Consider the following 17825-nt stretch of genomic DNA (forward strand, 5'->3'; position numbering starts at 1 on the left):
CCTACTTAATACGAGCACGATGCTGTCGAGCGTCCGGCATCACCATGGCTGCACATATATGCCCCTGGAGCTTAAAGAGTCGACGTCCAGCCATCCCGAGGCCTCGCGAACAGTCTTGTCGCTCAGCTCACCCAGTCTCGCTTGTGCGGCGGTCATCTCCTCTGGAACTCTATTGCCCACCAAATCTCTATCCCGCACTTTAGAGACGAGCATGATGCCATCCAACGTCGGGCAGCGGGACAGCTGCACGTACAGGCTGTACGGGTCGCACTGCGAGGATACGGCGCGTCCATCGATGTTTGACGTCCGCGTCCCCCGCAGCTCCAGAGCTACACGCTCGAGCGTCCTGCCCTGCACTTTATAGTCTGTGCAGGCGAAGGCCGCCGTACAGGGCAGACCCTTTCGGCTGACGTCGTTCTGCTGCCACGGCCTCTTTCGCTGGCATTGTATCTTGACGGTCATGGGCGTCAACAAGATCGTTCCTGGCGGCATCCCGACGGAGTGAATGTCTTTCGTTGTCTCGGACTCCAGCATTATCCCGCCGGCGGCCGAAATGGACCGTCATGTCTGCCGAGATGCGATGCCCCGGGTACGACTTGTCGAGGATAACCTCCAGCGCCGTGTAGCTGGCACCGTTCACCAGCTTTAGCCCTGATGGGTGTTGTGGTTCACGACGACCGGCATCCCCGGCACGAACATGAAGACGGCCGGCACCGGTATTGCGCTATCGTCGCCCTGGTTCAGCATCATGATGGCCTCCTCCTCCGTCGGCAAGCCCTCCTTCCATTTATGGCCGGATATGAAGATGCGCAGCGTCGACCGGTGCTGGATCTGGAACGCCAAGCTGGCCTCCATGTTGAGGTTCCACCGGTTCCTATTCAGCGGCGTCACCACAGTGATGCCTGATGCCCACGGGATCCGCCTACCTTCCTGGTAGCATCTTGAGTTGAGGAGGTCCAGATCCGTGCGGTCCTGCGCGCCCAGTCGGATTCGCTTTAACAGCCTCTGCAGCTCTGGGTCGCCAGCGGCGCGCACTTGCTCGTCGAGCATGACGACGGTCGTGAACCTCTTCCACAGCGCGTGCGCCTTGTCGTGCTGGTGCCGTTGCTCGGCCTTGAAAGAGTTGTCCATGTCCCACGAGACGGCCGTGCTGGGAGGAGGATCGACCGCTCTTGGACCGGGCGGAACTGGTGGAAGTCTCCGCAGAAGAGGACAATGGGGATCCTCCAAAATCCTGGTGCGACCCGCGCAGCCGGCAGAGCTGCTCGTTGACCGCGTGGAGCGTCCGCGCACCGAGCATGCTAACCTCGTCGACGACAAGCACGTCCTTCTCCTGCCAGTCCATCCGGGATTGCCCGTGGACGAACCGCTCCGCCTGGTTCGGCATTCGCAACCCGTCGAGATCCTGGCCATATTTGCGACTGCCGCGAGATCTTTGGAGAACCCGCAGGCGGAGTGGATCGTGATGCCATTGATCCGTGCTGCTGCCGTCCCTGACGTCGCCGTTATTATCACGCGATTCGATTGATCCTTGGACGCGAAGAGTTCGACGAGCGCCTCGATGACTCGCGACTTGCCCGTTCCGCCCTCTCCGCCGACGAATTGGCATAGCTGACACCCGTTGCCTTTCTCCTGCGCCGTATGAGGTCAAGCTGACGGCATATGATTAGGAAGGCAATCGCCTGCTTCTTGTTCAGCGTGAACCTCGCTACCAGGGCCTTACCCGCCTCGATAAAGGAGGTTGAGGCGCCGAGCCGGATCTCCATTCCCGCGCTGGCCTCTACCGTTTCCTCGAGGTCCGCCGCCGTCATCAGGATATCGTCATCCCCGAAACCCGTGAGCACGCTGCGCACCGCCGCCCGACGATCAGTCACCTCTGCCGGGGGCACGCTTTGTATTCCCCGGATCATCTTCTCCCTCTCCCTGGACGCACAGGTTTGCTGCGACTTTATGGCCCTAACCTGACTCTGCGGCGGTATGGTGGCTCCGGAGGATGCCCGCCCCGGGATGTTGATTCGTCTCGGGCCCCGTTCGGATAGTATTGCGGCCTGGAACTCGGAAGACGACGAAAACGCCAGTTGCTGGAAGCGGCTGAGCTCCTGCATCATCCTATGAGCTCTGGCGAGCCGGCCGTGATTTGGTTCGCCCCGATCGAGCTTCTGACAACGTCGATTAGACGCGTCGTGTTTCCGGTACTGTCGGCCTGGTATACCGATCCGGGCTCGACACCCGCCTCCGCGGTGCCATCCTCGTCTAGATAGACTGCCGTGGAGTCACCGTCACCGGATGAGGCTGCCCACTGCTTGGCGTCCCGCTTTGCATCTTCGGCCGACCGTCGCAGCAACTGCACGTTATCGACGTAACATGATATCCTCGGGACCAGAGCTGCTCGTTCCTCCCCATATGCGGTTGATGTCGCCGCTTTCTTCCCCTAAGAAGAGCTCCCAAGGCACGAACAGCGCAAGATGCTGCACAGCCGCTCTTCGACGTGGAAATTAGCCTCCTCGACCCGGCGCCCCTGGTCCGTCAACGACAAACGCACCTTCGGTAGCATGATCCTTCGTCGTCTTCGTCGAAATCCTTGCTCAAATACCCGTCGAGGCAGACCATGGCCTGCTTGCCCGGTCGCCTGAGCACCTGCACCCATCGGCTTCCTGGAGCCCAGCCGCTCTCAAGCGGGACCTCGCCCCAGGCGGCGGGCCTCGTCCCCGTCGTTGCGCTTCAGCCTGACTAGCGAAATGTAATCGTAGAGACATAGCCCTCGAAGGACATCTCCCCGGTGACGATATGCCTCGACGCGGCAAATCCTCTGGCCTGCTTCCTCGACGAGTATTGACTCGTCCACGGAACCATCTGCAGTGGCCGCGCCGCTTTCTCGTCGAAGGTGCGGCCATTGTCGGAAGACGTGCCAGTAGAGCACCGAAACGTTCAGGAACGCCCAGGTACTGTTATTCGTCAGTTCAGTCGGGTATCCCAGAAGATCCGCAATAACCTCGACCTGCGATAACGGCCTCTCCGTAAACACGCGATTCGCCACCTTCATTAAGAATTTTCGTGTCTTATTTTGCCTGCCATCGTCCCCGGCACCTTCGCCTCCACGAACCTCCGCGCCGTCGGCCATTTCGTCGCCTGCTCTGGGAGGCAAGAGGTCCGCGGCCGCGACGACGCGCTTCCACACGGGTCCTCTACCTTGGTCGCATAGTTGGTGACGTAAAGACGAGGGCCATGGTCTTGCGCTGTGTGGCGATGAAGGATATGTCATGGTTGTGGCGAAGCCCCACGGCAATCGCCTTGTTCCACCGATTCACCATGCTGTGCGACCTCCGAATCCGCAGCACGCCGTCTCCCGTGAAGGCCGTCTCGTCGACCAGTCCCCATGGCGCCTTGAAGCGGCATAAATCACCCTTGCGCCCCCTTTTTCCCAGCGAGTACTTGACACAGGTCGGGCTATGGGTATGGATTTGCGTCGCGCCGGCACAGAAGTTCGCTTCTTCGTCGAACGAGGCTGAGAATTGCCGTTCATCGCCTAGCAATTGCGATATATCTAACGTCACCGATCGCTCTGCCTGGATTGCGCAGAAACCTTCCTGGTCGAGATCCTGTCCCATTCGTCAGCATTCCTCTCGCTCGGGTTTAACTGAACGGGGGACATAGGCCAACACGCGGCCCCCTGCACCATACCTCGGAAAAGACGCTGTCGACGTATCTGACGATGCGTTCTCGGTATGCCGCTTGATCCTCGCCGTGGATATCGACAAGCATCGAGCTTAGATGCGCGTTCCCTGCAGCCAGAGCAGTCCGTGAACATGAAGCGCCCCTCGCTCGTTGGTCTCAACGGCGCCGTAATAGTGGCTGATGCGCCCGAATACCGACTCCTCGCCCACTCTGACGTAATTTTCGAGGAACAACGTCATCTCTCGGTGGAAGAATTCGGCCGAGCTCAACGGGTCCGAGATGGCCAGCCGCGCACGTTTGAATGCCATGTCGAGGCTTCTCAGAAATGCCTCGGCCGCTTCAGGATCACGTGTGCGGTACGCCGCCAGTCTCAGCTTCACCGGGTTCGTGATGTCGTTCGGGTTGAGCGTGAACCATATTGCAGGCACGCCACGACACAAGATGAGTGACTGGATCTTGCGTCGCATGCTCAGACGGAGTTCCCTCGACATGGGCTGCCGGTAGCCGTATAGCGAAAGGCATCTTAGGAGCTCCTTCACGCCATCATCGGTGGTCTTGCCCAGGCTCTCCAACTCCAGCCTGGCCGCCGCCAACCTATCTGCGGTCAGCGACTGTACGATGCGCTCTACCTCGGGGAAGTTCTTCCGCGTCACGCTGAGCATGCTGACACGACGATTCCTCGACCGCACGTCCATGTTGAAAACGAGAAACGAGAAGATGGCATGCGTCGCGAATCGGCCACCATGGCGCCGCAGCACGATGCCGGCCCACGTCCGAAGGCTCATGTTCCGAGACGACAGGAGATCTCGCGCGGCCGTCTCGTCTCCGACTGCCGTAGCGCGCGAATTGACCGTCCCCTCCGACCCTAGGATGACTTCCTCCGCCAGCCGTGGTCCTCCACATCCGAACGGCAATAGGGTGGAAAGGTCTTCGCGAAGAACGAGGCGTCCAGCGAGTCGGCGAATTCATCTCCACGACCGACGTGAATGTACGGCTCACGGACATCCATACCCCCTCGACCCGCCCCCGCCGACCTTATCCATGCCCTCGGGCCCGGCCGGTCGTCCTCGGCCCCGTCGCCGCCCACGGCATTGCAAGCAAAGCGGACCTTCTCCGCATCCGACACGCCCGGCGGTCCGTCCAACGCAAACATGCCGGAAGAGGTTATCTCGTTGATCATTTTGGCCCCGTCTTCGGGCTCGGCATCATTAGCCCCGTCCGCTCCGCCCCCCTCAAATTCTCGACTCGGCTTGTCCGATACGTCTTGTCCCTGGCGGAGCCGAGCAAGGACTTCCTCGATCTCTGCCGGACCATCGTCGTCCATGGCCCGCTCTGCGGGCGGCACAACCTGTGCCGTTCGCGTCTTCTCCCACGCAGACGGTTCGTTCCGCTCCATGCGTCCGTACACTATCGACGGCACGCCGTGCGACGGGGTTCCCCAACTATCCATTTCCGCCTTGTCGATCTCAATGTCGGCGTAATGGGGATTGTTCTTCTTCAACCAGACAAGCGCTCTCTCGACGACTTGACGCCTCACCGATAAGAGACCCGACAAGTCGCTCGGTGCTGGCTTCTCCGCGCCCTGCCACGAGACATGGATCTCGTCCATTGTTTGCAAGAGCGGGTGCGGGAGCACCTTTCTCGCCAGCTCCTGCACGTTGTTTGGGAACACCGTGATGTGGCCCTTGACGTGTCTCGGATACCTCACAGCCTGCCGCTGCCCGCCCGGAATGCTATACCTCGTCACAAAGCCATAACACGAGTTCAGCGAGATGAGCTTTTCTTCGACCGGCGTCAGGCCCTTGAGCTCGTCGGGGAACATGTGCTCACAGCCGAGGCGACTGTGAAGGTGGACCGCCGGCGACAGGCTCCCGCGCCCCAAACATCGAGCGCACTCCACACAAACCGAGACGGCCTCGCCCTCGGGAAAGCAACTTCGACACCCAAATGGCGACCGGCCGCCTTTTGGAACGCTGCTTGACCTCCATTGGTCCCATGTGCTCTCCCTCAACTCCTTCCTTGTGCGCTTGCGGTAGCACAGCATGCAGGTCATTATCGGCAAGGTGCTCACATCGTGGAACGCCCGATAGAACTTTCCCACCGTCGATACCTTCCTCTCATGCGGTACTGGTGTGCACCAAGTTTGCTCGTTGGACAGCCTCTCCTTCACGGCGAATTCCTCTTCAAGGTACCGCAAGGCACTGGCCAAATCCTCCGCCTGCAATTCCTTCCTCCTCTGCCCCAGATGGCCGCCCCGTATGCGTTTCGTCAGAGACCCGTCACGGCCGGGGTGGCGCCTCCTCTTTCTCTGCTCCACGGGCCGCGAAGGTCTCGCCGCCTCGTCTCGTCTCGGCCGACCCTGTTCTCCACCTGTGGTCTGGCGTGATGGCCGCGCTGACAACAGTCCGAATGACTGCCCATCTCCTGCTGCCTCGCCCTCTCTTTGGGCTGGATTGGCCGAACCGGGTACTCCTGATATTCCCGGACGGACGCCTGACAGCGGTTGCTGGCCGACCTTCTCTTCCCGGGCTACCTTGGTCTCCTCCGGCCCTTCCGCATTCTCCATTTCTTTAGGTCTGATTGGCCTTGGCGAATGCTGACTCCGTTTTCCAGCCGAAATCTCATCATCATTGTTGATCCTCCATCCTGGCGCTTTCTCCCCACACCAAGTGTCCGCTCAATAGGACCGTTCGGCCTCACCAGTACGTCCCCGCTAGATTGCCTAGGCCCAACGGTCTCAGGTCCACTTACGGCCACGACAGACGCTCTCCCACTGTCTAGGTCGTCGTCTCGCCCGACCAAGGCCTTCGGGGGACTTGGTGCTTGCATACCAACGGTGGCCGCTGCGCTCCTCCCATCACCCCCAATCCTCCTCCTCTTGGGCAAAATGTGCCGGTACGAGATCGAGTCGTTACCCTCGCACTGCAATACACCGCCGACGGGTGGCTCCAGACTCCCACACGGCTTCGTACCCAGCCCCGGCATCGCAGCGTCCGTGTCCATACTCACGGGCTCGTCACGCACGTTTATCGGTGCTAAACGTCGTGCTGGCCGCACCTTCGAAATGCCATCGTTCAGATCTGATGTTCCCCTTCGCCGCCGACCGCCTCGCCGACTGCCCCTGGGCGACGCTCCTTTGAGTGCTTCCGCTTGTTCTCCCCGGGAGACCTCCTCGGCCGGCGCCTGCTTGGCCTGGATAGGCCGAAACCTGGATACCACGTTCGCCTGTCTTTCATATTCCGGCACCCGCTTCAACCCTTCATCCATTGCACTCAATCTCGCCTCCGCGGTACCCCCCGTTGCAGCAACGGCCGCTGCTGCCGTCACTATCTCGCCTTCTCCCCCCACCGATTGAACCTTGCGGCTAGGATTCTCCCCCATGATGATGCTGTCTTAACGCCGAAGATCTGCAAACGGACGATGGATCGCAAAGCTTTCGCCCGGAAGATTCTCCCAGGTTGTCTCGCTTTCTGGTAATGGTGCGCTCCGCCGTATCTGGCATTCTTCCTACCAGCGGTTTCCCAAAGCCCTATTGTCTTTATATCACCGAGGCAACACGGTAATGCTTGTCTGAGAGGCCCCTCCCCTTTTCGGACGGCCTCGACCAGCCCATGCGCAGGAACTGACACCGCAACCCTATCCTGAGCGACCTTCAACCGCTCTGCCCCCTTCCTCCGATTCCATCGTCGCAAGTGCGCGTTTGAACAAACGTCGTATTAGACTTTCTTTTTCTCCACTGTCCATGCTGCAGCAGGCAAAGGGGTAACCCTGCCATTTGGCTCAGCTCACCCGGACGATAGCTTCCAACACCGTCATCCCCAGCTTTCCCCTCAATCCTAACAGCAACGTTCCCCAGACCGCCTCTTCGTGTCACTCATTCGTGGCGTTGAGCACCATGTGCACCATTCTTCTCCTCATGCTTGTCATGACAAAGTTGCTCGCCCTCCCGTCCTTTCCGTAATCCCTTCAAAATACAATAAGCTCGTTCACTCTCCGCTTCCTACTTTCCTGCTCCACGGTTGCAACAGTCGTTTGCGTGCGGGACAAAACACTGATCAACCCCACGTAGATGCAGTGATACACCATGTCTTCCTCTTCACCTCTGCCCCACCACACCTTCGAAGGCCGCTCGACAGCCAGAGAGGCGCTGGCGGTGAAATGTCCATGATGTTCTTCGTCCAGCCGGATTGCCCTCCAGATTCGCCCACCAAGACGAGCATCGCATCAGAGGCCTCAACGCCGAGACCATGGCCCGCGTCTTCCTGCCTCCTCCGTCGTGGTTGCTCACTGCGGAATATGCGCCTCTCCGATCGGATACCGACGACTCCGCGACATCCATCTTCTTCAGCCTCAATCTCTCAATTTACAATCAGCCAGTTGTCGCCTCCGAATGGACCGAAGAGTGGTTTTTCATGAATGGCCGCGTCCATCCCTACGCCCTTGCGTGGGAGGTCGAGCAACGAGACGGTCTTGAGTCTGGCGCCGGAGGCATCCTTCTCTACACTATGCCCGCCCTTATCATCCGCGACCAAGGCTACCAGCCGTAAGGACTACCCAATTCCTCCGCGCACACCTCGAGCACCAAATTTAGCTGAAATGGGCCTCAAGCGTTCTTCCTAGGCTCTTTGCCTCCATGGACAGCTTCCCCGTATCCCCATCGTTTCCTTCACCGGCCTCATCGTTGGCCCCGGCCACTCCTGCTACGACAGGACCTTCTGCCAGGTCTGGACGCCACCCAGCTGAGGTGCTGCGGCTTCCTCCAGCTTTCGACCTATATCACTCCCGGATCCCGGACAAGATCCTCTCAGGGCTTCCACCCGTTTCAGGTCTTCGTCATCTTCCCCATCCGCGCCAACCCGTGGGCCATCCTTTGCAAGAAGATGGCCGAGAGGCGGGACTCTCAATTTCAGACCAATATCTCCTTCACCTGCACGGGCAAGGTCGCTGGCCTCCTCGATCACCGCGTCATGGTCCACCAGCCGAGCTCCGACAGAGACTACGTCTTCATCGTCGTCCCGGATTCTTGGACTTTTCTCGACAAGGCCGCCACCACCGCAGCCGCGTCGGCCTTAGCCCTCACATCGCCACCGAAGCGGCAACCGTCCTCCGCTTCGGCGGCCTTCCAGGATGCCCGCGCTGCCTCTTTCTCTGTCGCTACACCTGGCGCCCTCCCGCCGAGTCCTCCGCCTTCGGCTTCGACTTCGGCTTCGGCCGATCCCGTTACACCGCTGCAGAAGCGTCCTTGTCCCGAGCCCGCCGACACGCCAACGAAGAAACCGCGCCTGTTGCAGTTGACCTCAAAACCTTCCTCATCGGCCGCCACTGGAAGCTCTGCCACTCAATCGTTCTCGCTTTCCGCTGCCTCTTCTTCCTTCGAGCCGGAGACGATGAGACAGAGTCCTGCCTCGGGAACCGTCTTGGGACCCGCCATTGATTCGATCGTTGCCTACACGTCAGACTCATCGGCCCGGCCGCTCAGAAACCGCCACCCAGGCAAAGGACAACGGAAACAGAGTAACTGCTTGATATAATAGTCTACCGATATAAGTTATAACATTCATAGAAAAGTGATTTAGTTCCATGCTTTATCTTGCTTCTTAGCAAATATCTACACCGAGCTGCAATCTTACAACACTCCGTCCACAACTTCGGATCTCGTCATCATTCCCTTCCAGACCTTCCTCTCTAGTGATCTTCTCTCGGCATGCCTTTTTGTGAACCTTCCAGTCCGCCTTTTGGTGTTCTTTCCCGCAGTATGCCACTTCCATGACATCTGCCGCAGCGACTCACGCCCGCGGTCGTCCCGCATACTTTGCACAACGTGACCTCCGTGCAACCAGTGCGTCCTAAGAACCCGTCGCGTGTTTCGTGCTCTTGCCGCATTTCCCCCATCATCAGTTGCATTTCCTGTCTCATTTCCACCTCGCACTGCCCGCTTCCGCATAAAGATGTGACCCAAACTATAATGCGAGCTTCGTCCGCGTGCAGCAAAGATATTGGACTCTGTAGGATATCTGTCGCAAACCGCCCGCAGCATTCGCAGAAAGCCCCGACGCGCTGCGACATGCTGATTCATGCTCCTTCATGAGAGGCATCATGGCCTGTGCAAATTGTTCCTTGTATTCAGCATCCTCTCCGGCGCGGTTTGCGCCGGTGATGAGGCTCCGGGCAATGCCGTGGCTGCGTATGAATTGCTTGGCACCGATTTGGCACATGAATTCGAATCGAACCGTGGACGTTGCCACAACTGACTTGGCCGTGATTTAGATGCTATGGGTGATAATGCGTAGGTAGGTACGTATGATGAGAAGGACGGGGAAAAGCCCGTGGCTCCGGATCGGATTCTACTTGTCCGATCTATTGTATCGGCTCTTCCACCCATCCCTTCTCACCTTCGCCTTGCTTTTCTTGACACGTTGTGCTGCATGACACGTTGGCGCGCGCTCCCAAGGCCTCTACGTTTCGCCCCCAACCGGCCGTCGCGCAATGCAAGCTACTGCGGGAAGGAATTGCCGGTTACCTAGTGCCGCAACCACCACAAAAACCTTCAAATAGATGACTCCCTCTCCAACGTCATCTCATCCAACGTCATTTTCATGTGTTAACTCAATCCTCCAACTTTTGCCTTGAGGAACGAAAGGACTTCATTAGCGCGCGGGGAAAAAAGGCCCCAGACTGCTTCACCCCCACATCCTCCGCCTCTGATTGGCTGATTTATTTCCTCTTTCGGAATAAAAGATCCCGTGTGATTGGTCGCCGACCCTTCCGTCCCTCCCTCATCATTGGTCGCTGCCGCCTTTTCTTGCCCCTCTCATGCCTTGCCCTGTTTCCCCCCCGTTTATACTCCTGTTTACCCCCTTGCCAATGCCAATGCCAATGCCAACCTTTTCCTTTCGTCCGCCGGTTTTCTTATTGTGTCTAAAACTTGCGTCTTTTGTCTTTGCCCTTTCGTTCATGCCTTTCTAGCGGGTTCTTCCTTCAAGTCTAAAGTCGCCCTCGTTGATCGCTGCTGCCCAGTGCCCTTGTCTTCTTGCCCGCCGGCGCTCCTCCGTCTTCTCCCCTCGTCACCTCACCTGACAACTCTCCTTGACTCTTCAGCGTCGCCATCCGACCGACGCAAAGCTTCCTCGACAGTCCTCTCGCTTAGCACCTCCAGCCTGGCCTGCGCGGCGGTCATCTCTTCGGGGACTCGGTTGCCCACCAAGTCTCTCTCCGCACCTTGGACACGAGCGTGATGCCGTCTAGCGTTCGACAGCGCGATAGCTGCACATATAAGCTGTACGGGTCGCATTGCGAGGGCACGGCCCTTCCATCGACTTTCGTCGTCCGTGTCCCCGCAGCTCCAGGGCCACGCGCTCTGGCGTTCTGCCCTGCACCTTGTAGTCCGTGCAGGCGAAGGCTGCTGCGCACGGCAATCCCTTCCGGCTGACGTCGTTCTGCTGCCACGGCCGCTTTCGTTGGCAGTGTATCCTGACGCTCATCGGCGTTAACAAGATCGTGCCCGGCGGCATCCCGACGAAGTGGAGGTCCTTTGTCGTCGCCGATTCCAGTAATATCCCCGCCGGCGGCCCGAAGTGGATCGTCATGTCGGACGAGATTCGATGCCCTGGGGACGCCTTGTCGACAATGACCTCCACCGCCGAGTAGCCGGCGCCGTTCACCAGCTTCAGCCCCTGATGGGTGTTGTGGTTCACGACGACCGGCATCCCGGCCACGAACATGAAGACGGCCGGCACGGGGATCGCGCTATCGTCGCCTTGATTGAGTATCATGATCGCTTCTTCCTCGGTCGGCAGGCCCTCCTTCCACTTGTGCTCGGAGATGAAGATGCGCATCGTCGACCGCTGCTGGACCCGGAACGCCAAGCTTGCCTCCATGTTTAGGTTCCACCGATTCCTGTTCAGCGGCGTCACCACGGTGATGCCAGTCTCCCAAGGATCCGCCTGCCCTCGCGGTAGCACCTTGAGTTGAGGAGGTCCAGATCCGTGCGGTCCTGCACACCCTGCCGGATCCGCTTCAGCAGCCCCTGCAATTCCGGATCCCCGGCGCGCATTTGCTCGTTCAACATGACGACCGTCGTGAATCTCTTCCACAGCGCGTGCGCTTTGTCGTGCTGGTGCCGCTGCTCGGCCTTGAACGAGTTGTCTACGTCCCACGAGATGGCCGCGCTCGGCAGGACGATCGACCTCTCTGGACCGGCCGGAACTGCTGAAAGTCTCCGCAGAAGAGGACGATGGGGATCCCCGAAATCTTTCTGCGATCCGCGAAGCCGACAGAGTCGCTCGTTTATGGCGTGCAGCGTCCGCGCTCCGAGCATGCTCACCTCGTCGATGACAAGCACGTCCTTCTCCTGCCAGTCCATCCGAGACTGGCCGTGGATGAACCGCTCCGCCCGTTTTGTCAGCCGCACCCCGTCAAGGTCCTTGGCTGTGTTCGCGCCGCCCGCCCCTTGGTCTTTAGTGAACCCGCAGGCGGAGTGGATCGTGATGCCGTTGATCTGCGCCGCGGCAGTCCCTGACGTCGCCGTGATCAGCAGACGATTCGAAAGGCTCTTCCCACTGAACAGCTCGACGAGTGCCCCAATGATCCGCGACTTGCCGGTGCCCCCCTCGCCGCCGACGAGCTGGCAGAGCTGGCCGGCATCGCCCCTATTCGTTTGTCGCATCAAATCGAGCTGGCGGCATATTATTAGGAAAGCGATCGACTGCCTCTTGTTCAGCGTTAGCCGTGTTGACAACTCCTTGCCCGCCGCGAAGAAGGAGGTCGATGGGCCAAACTGGACGCGCATTCCCGCTTCTGCGTCGCTAGCCGTCTCGTCGGAGTCGGCTGTCGTCATTTCGACGTCGTCCTCCCCGAAGCCGGTCATCACCCTCCGCAACGCAGCTCGGCGATCGCTTTCCCGGACTGCGACTGTGGTTTGTACGCCTTGGATCATTCTCTCCCTTTCCTCGACGCACTTATCTGCTGCGACTTGATAGCCTTGACCTGATCCTGCGGCGGTAGTGCGGCCCCGGAAAATACCCGCCCTGGCATGCTTATGCACCTCAACCCTTGTTCGGGAATCGCGATGGCCTCGAGCTCGGCCGTTGAGCAGAGCGCCGATTGCTGGAATCGACAGAGCTGCCGCATCATTGCCATGAGCTCCGGCGACTTGGCCGTCACCTGATTCGTGCCCACTGCGCCTCGGACGACGTCGATCAGGCGCGTTGCGTCTCCGATGTTGTTGGACCGATACGTCGCTGCAAATTCTGCGCCCGCCTCGCCTGTCTCGCCCTCCTCGACGTGGGCGACCGTGGAATCGCCATCGCCGGATGAGGCCGCCCATTGCTTGGCGTCGCGCTTTGCGTCTTCGGCTGATCGTCGAAGCAGCTGCACGTTGTCGACGAGACATGATATTCTCGGGGCCAGCGCCTCTCGCGCCCGCTCCCAGATGCTATTGATCTCACCTGTTTCTTCGCACAGAAAGGACTCCCACGGCACAAATAGCGCAAGATGCTGCACGGCTGCCCTTTAAGGGGAGGGGAGGTTAGCCACTCTGATGATGCCTGCCGGCAGGGCGGTTGCTATACACACCTCCGGTGGCACGACTCCTCGTCGTCGTTGTGGCCGAAGTCCTTGCTCAGGTAGCCATCGAGGCAGACGGTAGCATGCTTGCCCGGCCGCCTGAGCACCTGGACCCAGCGTCTCCTGGCGCCCATCCATCCTCGAAGGGCACCTCCCCAGGCCGCACAGCTCTCATCCTTACTGGTGCGTTTTAGTCTAACGAGCGATATGTAGTCGTATAAGCATAGCCCTCGCAGGAGCTCTCCCGGTGCTGGTACGCCTCAACGTGGGAGATCCTCAGGCCTGCTTCTTCGACAACGACCGACTCATCCAGAGTATCATCTATGGCCGCCGCGCCACTTGCTCGTCGGAGATACGGCCACCGTCGAAAGACTTCCCAGTACAGCAGAGATGTGTTCAGGTACGCCCAGGCGCTGCTGTTGGTGAACTCGGCCGGATATCCAAGAAGATGAGCGACGACCTCGACCTGAGATAGCGGACGCTCCGTGAACACACGATTCGCCACCCTCATCAAGAACTGTCGCGTCCTGTTCCCTTGGCGGCGTCATCGCCAACAGCACCTCCACCGTCGTCCTGTCCTCCGTTGGCCGTGCCGTCACCCGTTGAGGCGGCCAGGAGATCGGCCGCGGCCGCCACACGCTTCCACACCGGGTCCTCCACCTTCGTCGCGTAGTTCGTGACATAATACATAAGGGCCATGGTCTTGCGCTGCGTCGCAATGAAGGAAATGTCGTGGTTGTGCCGGAGCCCAACAGCGATAGCCTTGTTCCATCGATTGACCATGCTGTGAGTCCTCCGGATCTGCAACACCCCGTCTGCCGTGATGGCGGTCTTGTCGACCAACCTCCATGGAGACTTAAACCGGCATGGATTCCCTTTCCGCGCTCCTTTGCCCAAGAATACTTGACACAGGTCGGGCTATGCGTGTGAACCTGTGTAGCGCCGGCACAGAAGTTGGCCTCCTCGTCAAATGCGGCCGAAAACTGCTCGGTGTTGTCCAGCAGGGAGGAAATATCGGACGTCACAGATCGCTCCGCTTGCACGGCGCAGAACCCTTCCTGATCCAGATCCTATCTTGCACGTCAGCCTGGCCCCGTTTGTCCATCGGACGAGCAATTCAGGTTCTCAGTGACACGTCTTAGCTATTCTTACCTCGGAGAAGACACTATCGACGTATCGTATGATTCGCTCGCGATACGCCGCCTGATCCTCCCCGTGGATGTCGGCAAGCATCGAGCTGAGATGCGCGTTTCCGTGCAACCAGAGCAAGCCGTGAACATGAAGCGCCCTCGTTCGTTGGTCTCCACAGCGCCATAGTACTTGCCGATGCGCCCGAATACCGACTCTTCTCCGACCTTCACGTAATGATCGAAGAACAGCTTCATCTCCCGGTGGAAGAATACGGCGGCGCTCATCGGATCGGACATGGCCAGCCTTGTCCGCTTGTACGCACTCCCAAGGCCTTCTAGGAACTCCTCGGCCGCGCCGGGATCGCGTGTCCGATATGCCGCCAGTCGCAGCTTCACCGGGTTCGTAATGTCGTTTGGGTTGATGGTGAACCAGATGGCCGGAACGCCGTAGCCAACGATGAGCGACTGGATTTTCCGCCGCATATTGAGCCGAACCTCTCTCGACATGGGTTGCCGGTGGCCGTACAGCGAGAGGCTCCTGAGAAGCTCCTTCACGCCCTCATCGGTCGTCTTGCCCGAGCTCTCCAACTCGACCCTCGCCGCCGCTAACCTTTGCGCGGTCATCGAGCGGGCAACGCGCTCGACCTTGCCGAAGTCCTTCCTCGCCACACTCAGCATGCTGACGCGGCGGTTCCTCGACCGCACCCCCATGTTGAAGACGAGAAATGCAAATATGTGGTGCAACGCAAACCGGCCACCATGGCGCCGGAGCACGATGTCGGCCCAAATCCGGAGGTTCAAGCTTCGGGAGGATACGATGTCTCCCGCTGCCGCCCCTGCCTCAGCAGCTCTACCGGTGCCTCGCAAGTTGGTAGGGCCTTCCCCGCCTCGGCTATGGCCTCTTCGGCCAGCCTTGGTCCCCCAACGCCAAATGGGAACAGGGTCGGGAACGTTCTGGCGAAGAAGGACGTCTCAAAGGAGTCGGCAAACTCATCCCCCCGCGAGACTCGAATGTATGGCTCACTGCCATCGTCGCCACGCCCTCGACCCCACCGAGGATCCGACCCACGTTCTCGGCCCGCGCGGCCGTCGTCGGCACCTGCGCCAACAGCGTCACAGGCAAACCGCAGCTTCTCGACATCCGCCACGTCTGGCGGTCCGTCCAGCCCAAACATGCCGGAAGACGTCACCTCGTTGATTGGTCGAACGTTCTGATCGGGGCTAGCACCAACTCCATCACGACCCGCGCCTTCTTCGTTGGGCCCGTGCCCTTCAGCCTCGCCTCCCGTTTCCTGCCTTTGGTTGAGCAGAGCGAAGAGTTCCTCGATCTCCACCGACCCCTCGTCGTCCATGGCGCGCTCCGTGGGCGGCACAACGTGCGCCGTCCGCGTTTTCTCCCATGCGGACGGCTCGTTCCGCTCCATGCGATCATACACCAAGGCCGGCACCCCGTCTATCGGGTCTCCCCAACTCTCCATCTCCGCCACGTCGATCTCGATCTCGGCGTAGTGGGGGTTGCTCCTCTTCAGCCAAACAAGAGCCCTCTCGACGACCCGCCGCCTCACCGACAAGAGACTCGACAGGTCGCTCGGTGCCGGCTTCTCCACGCCCTGCCACGAAACGTGGATCTCGTCCAGTGCTTGCAAAGGGGTGCGGGAGCACCTGGTCGCCAGCTCCTGCACGTTGTTGGGAAACACTGTGATGTGGCCCTTGACGTGCCTCGGATACCTCACGGCCTGCCTCTGCCCGCCCGGAATGCTATATCTCGTGACAAACCCATAGCAGGAGTTGAGCGAGACGAGCTTCTCTTCGACCAGCGTGAGTCCCTTGAGCTCGTCAGGGAACATGTGCTCACAGCCAAGGCGAGTGTGAAGATGGACCGCCGGCGACAGACTCCCGCGCGCCAGGCATCGGGCACACTCCGCACACACCGACACGGGCTCGCCTTCGGGAAAGCAGCTCCGGCATGAAAATGGTGAGCGGCCGCCCTCTGGCACGCAGCTTGACAGCCATTGATCCCATCTGATCTCCTCAGCTCTTTTCTCGTACGCTTGCGGTAGCACATCATGCAGGTCCGTATCGGCAACGTGCTCGCATCGTGGAACGCCTGATAAAAATCCGCACCGTCGACACCTTCCTGTCGTGCGGTATTGGCGTACACCACGTCTGATCGTTAGACAGCCTCTCCTTCATGGCGAAGTCTTCCTCCAAAAAACGCAGCACACTCGCCAGGTCTTCGGCCCGCAGCTCCCGACTCCTCTGCCTTCCGATTCCACTCCGAATCTGTTTTCTCGGGCGCTCGTCCGGACCAGGAAGACGTTTTCTCTTCTCCCGCCTCCGGGGCCGCCTCCGGGGCCGCCTCCGATCCATGATTTCTTCTCTCCGTGGCTGATTCGCTTCTTCGCAAGCCGTCGGATGCGGCAGCTTTGGCGACGACTGCCCGACTACGTGCGCATCCCTGACACGCCATCCGGCCCTTTGCACTGGACAGGCACCGGGCCGTGCTGGCGAACGTTTTCCACGCCGAACCTTGACCTCAGTCCTTGCCCTTTCCAGCACTCTCCTCGTTCTTGCTGCCGATCAAACTGCACGGGCTCCCAGCCGCCACCCGCGATGAGCCGCCCACCTCCCTTTGCTGCAGCCTCCGCCCGCTCAGCGAAGCGTCCGCTGGCTCTGCCGCGGCGTCGCCCACCCCCACAGGAGACGGCCCCGGATGCTGCGCCGTACCTGCTGCGTTGGAGACACCCCTGCGGCCTGGTACTCCTTTACCCGCCAACTCCGTCCCCGACGGCGCTTGGGCAAACCAGACGCAATCGCTGCTGCTAATTGCCCGTTTTCTCTTAAGTTGTCGAATACCGGTTCCCTAGGCTGGATGGATCGAAGCTTCGGTACCTCCTTCGAATGAACACTCGGGACATCGCCCGCCGCCGCCGTAACACGTTGCTCCTCATCTTCAGGATCTCCTCCTGAGGCAGAAAGTGCCGATGAGGAGCGGACGATCAGAGTCCGCTACCCCATATCTCCACGTTCCCTAGGCAACAGGGGCCTCGGAAGCTGACCCGGTGACTGATGTTGCGCGGAACTTCCGCTGCTAACCATATTATGGAACTTCCGTGCTCTGTTTGACCGCAAACCGCCTCGCGGCGGTCTTCTCGGCAACGACCTCGCAATTGCTTCTGCGTGCTGTCTCCATGCGGTGTCTTCAACCACAGGTTTCCTAGGCTGAATCGGCCGGAACGTTGATGCCGCATTCGCCCGTGATTCGTATCTTCGTAACCGTCCCAGGCTCTCCCCGTGCTCTGCGGCCCTCTCAGAAGCTGCCACCACATCTACACCGGCTCCTGTCGCACCATCTCCGAGCCCCGAACCCGACCCGCTCACGTTCTCACCTCTTCTCCATCCCCGACTGACAACGAACAGGCTTCAGGGTGAGCAACCGCCTCGCTTAACTTCACT

General features: G+C 59.8%; 4 protein-coding genes across 4 annotated transcripts; 1 reads left to right on the forward strand and 3 right to left on the reverse strand.

The window, feature by feature from the left end:
- Positions 1–645: 645 nt before the first annotated feature.
- On the reverse strand, positions 646–2610 carry HRG_07176 (ATP-dependent DNA helicase PIF1; the record flags this gene model as incomplete). Its single annotated transcript, XM_044865647.1, has 7 exons — positions 646–1187; positions 1294–1405; positions 1516–1632; positions 1683–2159; positions 2213–2344; positions 2454–2481; positions 2543–2610. 7 exons carry the CDS (start codon positions 2608–2610, stop codon positions 646–648), a joined length of 1476 nt encoding a protein of 491 aa, XP_044719609.1.
- Positions 2611–2671: 61 nt separating this feature from the next.
- On the reverse strand, positions 2672–5497 carry HRG_07177 (ATP-dependent DNA helicase PIF1; the record flags this gene model as incomplete). The annotated part of the gene is made up of 7 exons (XM_044865648.1): positions 2672–2945; positions 3003–3134; positions 3190–3599; positions 3682–3782; positions 3971–4504; positions 4687–4873; positions 4937–5497. 7 exons carry the CDS (start codon positions 5495–5497, stop codon positions 2672–2674), a joined length of 2199 nt encoding a protein of 732 aa, XP_044719610.1.
- Positions 5498–7922: 2425 nt separating this feature from the next.
- Positions 7923–9206, forward strand: HRG_07178 (uncharacterized protein; the record flags this gene model as incomplete). Its single annotated transcript, XM_044865649.1, has 3 exons — positions 7923–8218; positions 8284–8323; positions 8385–9206. The coding sequence occupies 3 exons, from the start codon at positions 7923–7925 to the stop codon at positions 9204–9206; spliced, it is 1158 nt and encodes a 385-aa protein (XP_044719611.1).
- Positions 9207–10916: 1710 nt separating this feature from the next.
- On the reverse strand, positions 10917–16216 carry HRG_07179 (PIF1-like helicase domain-containing protein; the record flags this gene model as incomplete). The annotated part of the gene is made up of 14 exons (XM_044865650.1): positions 10917–11111; positions 11193–11571; positions 11637–11820; positions 11862–11925; positions 11999–12585; positions 12633–13183; positions 13249–13346; positions 13541–13705; positions 13795–14040; positions 14172–14309; positions 14392–14476; positions 14584–15219; positions 15282–16088; positions 16146–16216. The coding sequence occupies 14 exons, from the start codon at positions 16214–16216 to the stop codon at positions 10917–10919; spliced, it is 4206 nt and encodes a 1401-aa protein (XP_044719612.1).
- Between the last annotated feature and the right edge of the window lie 1609 nt (positions 16217–17825).

This window comes from Hirsutella rhossiliensis, assembly GCF_020360975.1.
Source record: "Hirsutella rhossiliensis strain HR02 chromosome Unknown scaffold00007, whole genome shotgun sequence".
NCBI classification, from domain to species: domain Eukaryota; kingdom Fungi; phylum Ascomycota; class Sordariomycetes; order Hypocreales; family Ophiocordycipitaceae; genus Hirsutella; species Hirsutella rhossiliensis.